Source organism: Aptenodytes forsteri, unplaced genomic scaffold (genome assembly GCF_000699145.1).
Source record: "Aptenodytes forsteri isolate BGI_AS27 unplaced genomic scaffold, ASM69914v1 Scaffold352, whole genome shotgun sequence".
NCBI classification, from domain to species: Eukaryota; Metazoa; Chordata; class Aves; order Sphenisciformes; family Spheniscidae; genus Aptenodytes; species Aptenodytes forsteri.
In genome coordinates, this window is record NW_008794860.1 from 1439555 (window position 1) to 1449055 (window position 9501).

The window sequence follows — 9501 nt, forward strand, 5'->3', positions numbered from 1 at the left end:
TTTACTTGAAAAGCATTTCCTTATTTATTAAACACACTACAGAATTGCCCAAAACAGAAGGCTCAGGCAAAATAAGGACAGTAACATTAGTTAAACACATTGCATCATTACCTGATGCTGAAACTGTTATGCATCATTTTTACTAATCAGAGGATGTTGTTATACAGCATGAGTCAGACTGTCACTGATTTACAGATTAGCTATATAAACAGAGCTGAGAAGCATGTTCAATAGCTCGAGTGAAACTGAGGCAAGACAACCTTAGACAAGGATGAAGACCCTTTTGCTTCTCCTGTTGCTGTATGTGGCTGTCTCCTCTGCTTTTCCTGTGGCTCCAGAAGCAGAAGATGAAGGAAAAACCCTACAACTTGTAGAGGTAAATATTTTCAGTGCATTTCTAAGTGAAACATAAGGTAGTCTGAGAGATAATTATAATTGCAATTCTTTTCACAGAATATGGCTTGAAATTAAAGATGTACCATTTTGGAGAGGTTTCAAGAGAAAGCTTTTCCTATCAATCTAGAAAAAGTGTGAAAATTATGTGGAACTTATTTACCCAAAAGTCATCTGAATATTGCATAACTTCACTTTTGATGTTGTTAGTAAAGTAATAACAAAACCACCAAAGCATGAGTTCTAGAAGCAAGGCTCTGGCTGTGCAGAAATAGTCAAACTCAGCAACAATTAACATTTCAGAATGTGCTTTGAAACTTGTGATACGACTGGTCTCTAACATAAGGGAGAAAACTTGCTTGAAACAGGCATGTATTTCAACGTTTTGCTGAATGGGTCTTTTATGGAATACTTTGGAAAAAAGGGACATCTATGAGAAATACAACACTTACATACACATAACACTATTTATTTGAGACAAAATAGTTGAAATTTAGTAGGAAGACCTGTGTTCCTAATATCATATTTCGTAGCTAAAAATAAATGGCATGATTTCTCAAGTGCTGACTTTCTAGTAGTAGTCACCAGCTTCGTTGGGCGTCCTGGCTGTGTGGAGTCTCACTGCCAATCTCTGTTTCCTTGAATGAGACCTGTTATAAGCTTCCTCATAAGTTTTGCCGTTAGAGTAATTGGGCACCATAAATAATGTGGAATTAATTATTAATAGTAAATATTAGATTTTAAAGTCATTTCTTCATATATTACATCAGTGAAACAAGAAATTCAGAAAACTACATGAAAACTGTAAGCTATATCTGACTCTTCACACCAGTTCCTGGAGAAAATAGGCTATTCTTGCTCCTGACATATTGACAAGGCATGTCGATATGGGAATAGTTCAAGATTACTTAGAAAATTTAAGTGCGACTGAAGACAGTACTGATATGCCATATAATGTAAACACAAGGCATGTCGATATGGGAATAGTTCAAGATTACTTAGAAAATTTAAGTGCGACTGAAGACAGTACTGATATGCCATAATGTTTTTCTTTTTTTAAACTCTGGTTCAGAGTTATCTACAGAATTTCTACGATCTTCAAAGGGATCACCAGCCTCATTTAAGAAACAAGGGTGAAAATGCCCTTGCTGCAAAGCTCAAGGAAATGCAGGCATTCTTTGGACTACAAGTGACCGGGAAACCTGATCTTGACACTTTGGAGATGATGAAAAAACCCAGATGTGGTATACCTGATATAGGGCAATATGTGTTCACAGCAGGGAATCCCAAATGGAAAAGAAATAATCTGACATACAGGTAACCTTTCCTAATCTGGTTCAAAAAGATATAAATCTAGCATCCCAACTTTGGGGGGTCTGAAGTAAGTACATTAATGCCATATATGGATATTCGGAGTGATTAACTGATTTTTGGAAGACAGACACTTTAGAAGGCAATATATAAAATGAAGCCATTATTAATTTTCATTCATGAAAGATATGTCTAAGGTTTCTGACTTTTGCACAAGTTATTATTTTTCAGCTAAAGTGCTGTATTCTTAACAATATATAATGTGTTTGGTTTGCTTTGAAGGATTTTGAATTACACCCCAAAGATGAGACAAGCTGATGTAGATGAAGCAATCAGAAAAGCTCTCAGTGTCTGGAGCAACGTGACACCATTGACATTCCAAAAGGTTGAGGACAAAGAAGCAGATATAATGATCTCTTTTGCTTATAGAGGTAACATTGCTATCTTTACGTATTAAATAGCCATCTGCAATCATAGAAGTAATTTAGGATTCTAACTGATTTTTTCCCTCTTCATTTTAGACCACTATGACAACTCTCCTTTTGATGGCCCCAATGGGCAGCTGGCTCATGCTTTCCAGCCTGGTGAAGGTATTGGTGGAGATGTGCATCTTGATGAGGAGGAAGCCTGGACAAAAGATGGAACAGGCAAGACCTTTGTAACTGGATCCATTTATATATTTTACCTTGTACAATCTTAGCTCATGTGATGCTTCATTCATGAGACTGATTACAGGCAAAAAGTGAGCAAAAGTGGCAGAACTTGTCTTTTTAAATTGCTTTGCTCTTTTTTTTGCCTTTTGTAGGAATCAATTCACAGAAAAGAGATTTTTAGGTCATAGTGGTTTATAATGGCAACTAAATCAGCACTTAAAAATACTTTTTTTGTTCAAATGAAACCTAAAACTTGGATACAGGAAGATCTGGTGGTAAACTTCTCAAGTCAAATCCTTTATCTTTCTTAACCTAGCACTTCAAAGTTCGGTGTTAACTAGGGTATTCCAGTATCAGCAAAACTGTCATCTCAGTGTTTGTTTTGAAGGTTTTTTTCTGTTGGATCACTGAACCTCCCCTCGTCATTGGCATGGTCCTTGATCTGAGCAGTTTATCTGATAGCAGGAGAAACAAGGTTTTTGTTTAAGACACAAAGACACTAGAGAAAGGACAATGAGACCACAATTAAGGCCAGACATTCTTTAAGTACTCATATAGCTCTTCTGTGACAATATTTTTGAGTTGTGCTGTTGATAGCATTACTTACAGCCTCTCTTGTACCTGTAGTGTATTTTGGGAAGATGCATAAGTGTTTCCCATTTAGTCAACTGTGCTGAATACTGAAACAGGTTTTACCTTGTTTCATATGATTTTTATCCTACAGGCTACAATTTGTTCATTGTTATTGCCCATGAGCTTGGCCATTCACTGGGTCTGTCTCATTCAAATGATCCTGGAGCACTGATGTATCCAACTTACTCCTACACAGACCCCAATGAATTCCTTCTTCCTCAGGATGACATTGATGGCATTCAAGCCATCTATGGTAAGAAAAAATATTTTTATTTAATATTTCTACTTGGGAGGCTGGTAAACAGTAATAAGAATATATTTAAAATATGCTTATTCCACCAAAATGAGAAGTTTAACTGTTGCTGAACAATGGATAACAAAAGAGAGAAAATCCCTGGAAGCTGAAGTCCAGTTCTGCAAAAAACTCATTTTAGAAAAGATGAACACAACGGGTTTTATCAAGATTAAAAGCCTGCTTCTAGTGACAGACCCTTAGTTTAAAACTATATGCCTTCTCATTCTCTGTAAAGAGGGTTCTTGGTGTCCTCAGAGACCTTCTGAACACTGTCTTTATATTTCTCCATACTAAAAGATAAAATATTCTTCCTATAGGACATTCTAATGCTGCTGTGCAGCCAACAGGACCCATAACTCCCCAAGCTTGTGACCCAAATTTGACATTTGATGCTATTACTACCCTACGTGGAGAAATAATATTCTTCAAGGGCAGGTAACAACAATAAATATATATATTACCTCTTTAAAATATTCAGTAGTTTAAAAAAAATCTGTAATCCATGAAGGAAAACTCTCCTTTTGGAATGTAGTACAAAGAGAAGCACTAGAAAACCACCATGTATTTACACAAGTGAGAGTTCTCAAATCATTAATCCCAAGAGCCCTAGTTGACAAGAGCAGTGAAGGAGATGAGGGCTTGTAGGTTGTTTTCCAACTATTCTGCTGCTGTGGCCACTGCTGCAACAGACTTGTCTCTGAACTCAATTCAACTAATTGAATGCAAGAGCATTCATATATCCCTTAGCAATGTGTCCATGTGTCCCACACTGTAACCTTTCTGCTACTCCTCAATACAAGAGCAGGGGCAGAACTGAAAGACCTGTTATGTAGAAAGATGTCTGTTAGGTGGTTACTGAAGCCAACTCTTAGCCTGCTTGTCCTACAGAGAAATAGAAGGGCTTACATTCATCTTGCCTGATTTTTTGCATGTTACTGAGGTGCTAAAGTTAAGAGTGCAGTCGCTCTAGATTTCCTTTACATTTAGTGGAGGGGGATATTCACACCCAGGTACCCATCTCCCTACCCTGTTATACTCCAGGAGCTATAATAATTATTTTGCACTTATGATAGGAGTGGAACTATTTTATCACATAAATTTTGTTTAAAACAGATATATGCTGCGCAAACATCCTGAGAGGACAGAGACAGAGCTCAATTTTATCTCACTGTTCTGGCCAAAGTTACCATCAGGAATTCAAGCTGCTTATGAAAATGTTGAGAGGGATGAAGTTTTACTTTTTAAAGGTAATGGAATCTGAAGTTCTCTACTTTTTCTGACCAGTTACTCCCTGCTCCTCATCAACCTCCAGCCCTCCCCAAGTTGTTACCCAGACAAATACTTTATATTAATTTGAAAAAAATCTGGGAAAAGTACTATCCATACACCTTATGATTCTAATGTTTTACTCATAAAAACAAAAGACATTTCCACTGTCTTCGTGATGTAGTCCCAGTGTAAGAATTAGAACCATTTTCTAAAGCAATAAACTGAAAGGAATAATACTGATATCTAAGACACATTGTTTGCCACCCATCTAAAACACAATTAAATGCTGTTTATAAATAGCAAAAACAAATGAAATGTGCTTATATTTTTCAGAGGATAAATATTGGGTTCTCAGGGGATATGACATTGCACCCGGCTATCCTAAACCAATCTATCGTTTGGGGTTCCCGAAGACTGTTAAAAGAGTTAATGCAGCTTACAGTGATGAAACCACAGGAAAAACATACTTCTTTAGAGCTGACAGATACTGGAGGTAAGATTTAATGTTCATTTACCAGAAGGCATATTTTCACTTGTCCTTGAGGACTGATGTATTACTATAAAATTCAAATGCAATGATGTTTAAACCAGGTATATTCCAGAATTTAAACAGGATTCTCTGGAAGTTTAAAAATTTTAAGCATTTGCTAGGAAATGTCAACTTTTCTATAAGATTTTTTTTGCCATTCATTAGATCCTTGTAGCAGGAATGTAATTACTTGCAACTTAATGAAACTTCTGCCCAATAAAAGAGTGATTTTCTAGTAAATTATTCACTTTTTCTCCACAAAAGTGCTGCTTTTCTGTGCAATGTTATGGTAGTGTCCACTTTTCATTCACATTTCAAACAAAATGAACTGCTAATAAAAAGTGTTGTAATTTAATTTCTCTATGAACAAACTATAAATATTCTCCAATTGTACAGTTGGTCATATTTATAATTCAAGTGTAGCTCATGACAAATTTCAGAGAGTAAATTTGTTTAAGAATAAGTACATGGTTGACACTATACAAGTATGTTTCAGTATGTGCTACTGTCTTCTACTCCCAAGTTTTATGTTTTTCTTTTATACTGAACTGGATATCCAGTGCCTCAAAATAGAAACTCATTTTATGTGCAAGTGATAGCCAAGGCTCTTGAAAGTCCAGAAATGCATTAATAAATTCCTGGGCTGCATTCCCAAGGTCCTTGAGAGCCTTGTTACAAATTCTACCAAAGGCAGGATTTTCAAATCTCAAGACACTCATAATGTGAAAACCTTAATACATAATAGGAAAAATCAAAAACCTACTTTAGCTAATCTTTATAAGACTTCATAGTAACAGTAGAGTTGCTTATGTATATGAATGTGCTTCGGACTTTCAAGATATTGTCTGCTTCCTCACAAATTGTAATGATGTTTCTTGTGTTAAGATACGATGAAAACAAAAAATCCATGGATCGTGGTTATCCCAGGAAAATAGTCTCCGACTTTGGAAAAATTGGCAGAGTTGATGCTGCTTTCCAGAAAGATGGTAAGTAAAACATACCTTTAATCTGGGTTTACCTGAATATTTGGGTTTCTGTAGATAGAATCATTTGTTTTCAAAAACCTATTAACCTTCATGAGATGGAAATAGAAAATTGGCAAGTATACATGGGCTGTTTATGTTGGTTTTTTTTTCCAAAGTACTGAAACGAAGTCACCTATGAAATGTAATTGGATTAAATTTTATTTCTAGGCTATGTCTACTTGTTCCATGGAACAACTCAGTTCCAGTTTGATCCTCGTGCCAAGCGGATTGTTGGACAAATGAAGAGCATCAGCTGGTTTAATTGTTAATTACAATGTTTTTCCATATGCACACTGTATGTTTTTATGTGCTGAATTTTTCAGCATTTCATGACTATCAGGCCCAAATTCTGTGGGAGTATGGTCCTAATAATTATTTATTATAAAACAAATACATTTATATAATTTATCACAATTTCACCTGCTACATTAAAGTTTCCTAACAAATTATGTTTGTCATATCATTGTGTCCTTGATGTCTTATTTCTACTAATACTCAAGAGCCAACTCCAGCTTCCAAACGCTAAAAAAATGTACTCTGGCATGAAACATCAGATCTTTTTCCCAAAGCCAGAGAAAGGAGCAGCCAGCTGGCTCTGAACTCCATCACCCCACACAAGCCCTGTTGAAAATCCTATGGGTAATCAGGCCAGTTGGGGCTCATTAGCATCAGTCTACAAATCACACTTCCACTCTCTGTTCCTCTTTCCCCACCTTCCACTCCTAGCCTTCCCTCCAAGGTGTATGTCTTTGCAACTGTAGGCGGGGTTTTTTTCCTTACGTTTTTGGGCTTAGAAACTGGGTTTAAGCCTGGGAATGTAGATTAGAACGGACCCCTGAGAACACTGAAACCAGTCAGTCCCTTGCTATCACAGGCAGACACATCATATTACAGACAAATAAACCTCTTTACTCAAGGCTCTTTGAAGTGCTTACTACTCCAGTAGGCAGTAAATCCCTCCTAATTTCAGTGGGTTAAAGGATGAAGAAGTTTGCTTAAAAAATGAAAATTCTTGGCCAAATATATTTCTGATACAAAAAGTTCATGGAAAAAAACCAGCTTGACTTCCAGCTTAACTGCATTTTTTTCAAATATCCTCAATTAAAATGGTGTTTGAAGGGTTATCCACTTTAGTCTTTGTAGCTCAGCCGATGGCATTAGAAGCCATATGACCATAACAAAATGTATTATCTCATACAACATCTGTATTATTTGACATACTTCATGGGAAGGTTTCAGGTTATTGTAATAGAAGTAACTGCATTTTGAGAAAAGAATGTGTAACCTTATAAAAATATATCTATCTGTTTAATTTTTTTCATTACTTAGCTGTCTGTATTAGAAGCCTATTAAATTGTATCCCTCATAAATAAAGAACAGATTTGGTAGTTCTTACGATTATTAAATTCAGGAGTAAAAATTAGTCTAAATACTATTCAAAGATAAGAAACTGTATTATTGAAAATTAACAAATATATTCTTTGTAAAACCTAAAAAAATTATAAAATAATAAAAATAAAATTAAATTAGAGTAAATCAAAGTCTTTAATGAAGAAGTTAATTTATATGAATCCTGTTCTCACAAGGTGATTTAGGTACCAGTTCTTTAATTCGAAAGCTTAGTAGCAATGTTATTTAAACATATTTTCTTGTGTAAGCCAGTGCTCCTGAACTACTAATGACAATTAAACTGAAAATTGGTTTAGAAGTATCTAAATCTAAATTGATTATGTTGTTTTAGAAGAGATGGTCTACAAATATAACACAAGATTTACAGGAAAAGATAATATTTCTTACTAGACCAATTATATATTAAAAAATAAAAATTTGGGGCACATGTTCCCTTCAGATATGAAGTAGAAGCAGAAGATCTCAAGGCAATGCCAGAACAGCTCCTCAGATTTAGAGCAGAACACTAATCCCTCTCTAGAAGAAAAAATTAGTGGGTACTTATGGGGCAGAGAAAATGTTAAATGGGAGATGAGGGGTAAGGAGGTGGTTATGTTTTGGAGGAAAGAGAGAGATAAAGGCTAATTTACAAACCATGGAAGATGAAGAAGTTGAAGAGAGGATGATGTTTATAATGGCATATTTTTAGTCCATGCCTTTTGGTATCCTCTGAAGTTCTGATTTTTAGCTGCCAGGCACATTTTTTTGAAATTTATTTTGTGGATTTCCGTTGAGCAGGAAGACCGAGAGCTCAAAATGAAGTGATTTCTGTGTAAGAAATATTCCCCATGTTTATGTGAGTGAATATTTCCTTTTCCTGCGTGAGTGTGGTGATTGCTCCATTCCAGCCACAGCATTAGGAGGAGGGCACGGCTGGTGCCGGCAGCTCCCGCCTGCCTGCAGGCACAAGGACCGCTTTCAGTAATTTGGAATCTGGGTGTTGTTTCCAGCTCAGTCCACACAATCACCTGCCATTCTCTTACTCCCTTTTAATAAGTTTACAGTCCTATTGGCTAATTACTGTACTGGTGGAGTACTGTACCACTCCCTAGTGTCTGGTTACTGGTTTTGTATGTAGTCGTAGCCCATAGCGTTATTAACTGAGACAGATTTGCCTAGCCAGGAATCCAATTCCCTAAACATGTCTTTAGTCTATTTGAGGTGCTATAGGGTATCCAAGTCACCCATACAGGTATGAAACATGACTTCTGGGAGACCAGCACTTCCCAAAGCCCCACAGAGCCTACACTGTCTCTAGGCACCTATGTTCGGGTGGTTGAATTCTGCCCTCACAGGCTTCAGTCTTTGCTAAAGGTTTGCCAGGGGTCAAATACATTATTTGAACCATTCACCATTGTCCCATGTTTTTTACTCAAGCTGAGTAATGATTAAGCTTTGTTGACTCTATGGTAGGATTGAGCCTGCAAAGTAGTGGCTCAACTCAGCTGCCTGGACAGGTATCTAGTGCCTTTAAGGTGCCTGAAGGTTTCCAGTCGGCCTCCAACTACCAGTCTAGAAGCTACATGTCCCCTCTAGGTCCTGGGTCACAGCCACCAGGCCTGTGTCAATGTCTCAGGTTCACTAGACTGTCTCAAAAGCACAACAAATCACTGTTTAGGCAGCTTAATTGCAGCCTAAGTGTTTTCATGTGATCTCAGGCTTAGGCTCTCATCATAGTCAATGGTGTTGGTCAAAGCATTTGGTGAGCTCCTGAGAGCTGCATAAATCATCCTAAGTTTACCTCCTACATGTGGTCGGATGAAATGCTCTTTAGGTGTTATTTGACCACATTGATTAGATTTTTGTTGATATAATGCAAGCTTAGACAGTTAACTCATGTGCAGACACCCATGTTGTGAACACTTAGGAAAGCTGAATCCCTGCTGGTATTGTGTTAAGAACATCACAGTACAGCAGTGTTGATGATTCCTGTGATGCTCTGTG

At 36.8% G+C, this 9501-nt stretch overlaps 1 protein-coding gene across 1 annotated transcript; it reads left to right on the forward strand.

The window, feature by feature from the left end:
* The first annotated feature begins 271 nt into the window (after positions 1-271).
* On the forward strand, positions 272-6377 carry LOC103895111 (interstitial collagenase). The gene is made up of 10 exons (XM_009274627.1): positions 272-376; positions 1466-1710; positions 1987-2135; positions 2226-2351; positions 3082-3243; positions 3603-3720; positions 4399-4532; positions 4888-5047; positions 5969-6069; positions 6277-6377. Exons 1-10 carry the CDS (start codon positions 272-274, stop codon positions 6375-6377), a joined length of 1401 nt encoding a protein of 466 aa, XP_009272902.1.
* The last annotated feature ends 3124 nt before the right edge of the window (positions 6378-9501 follow it).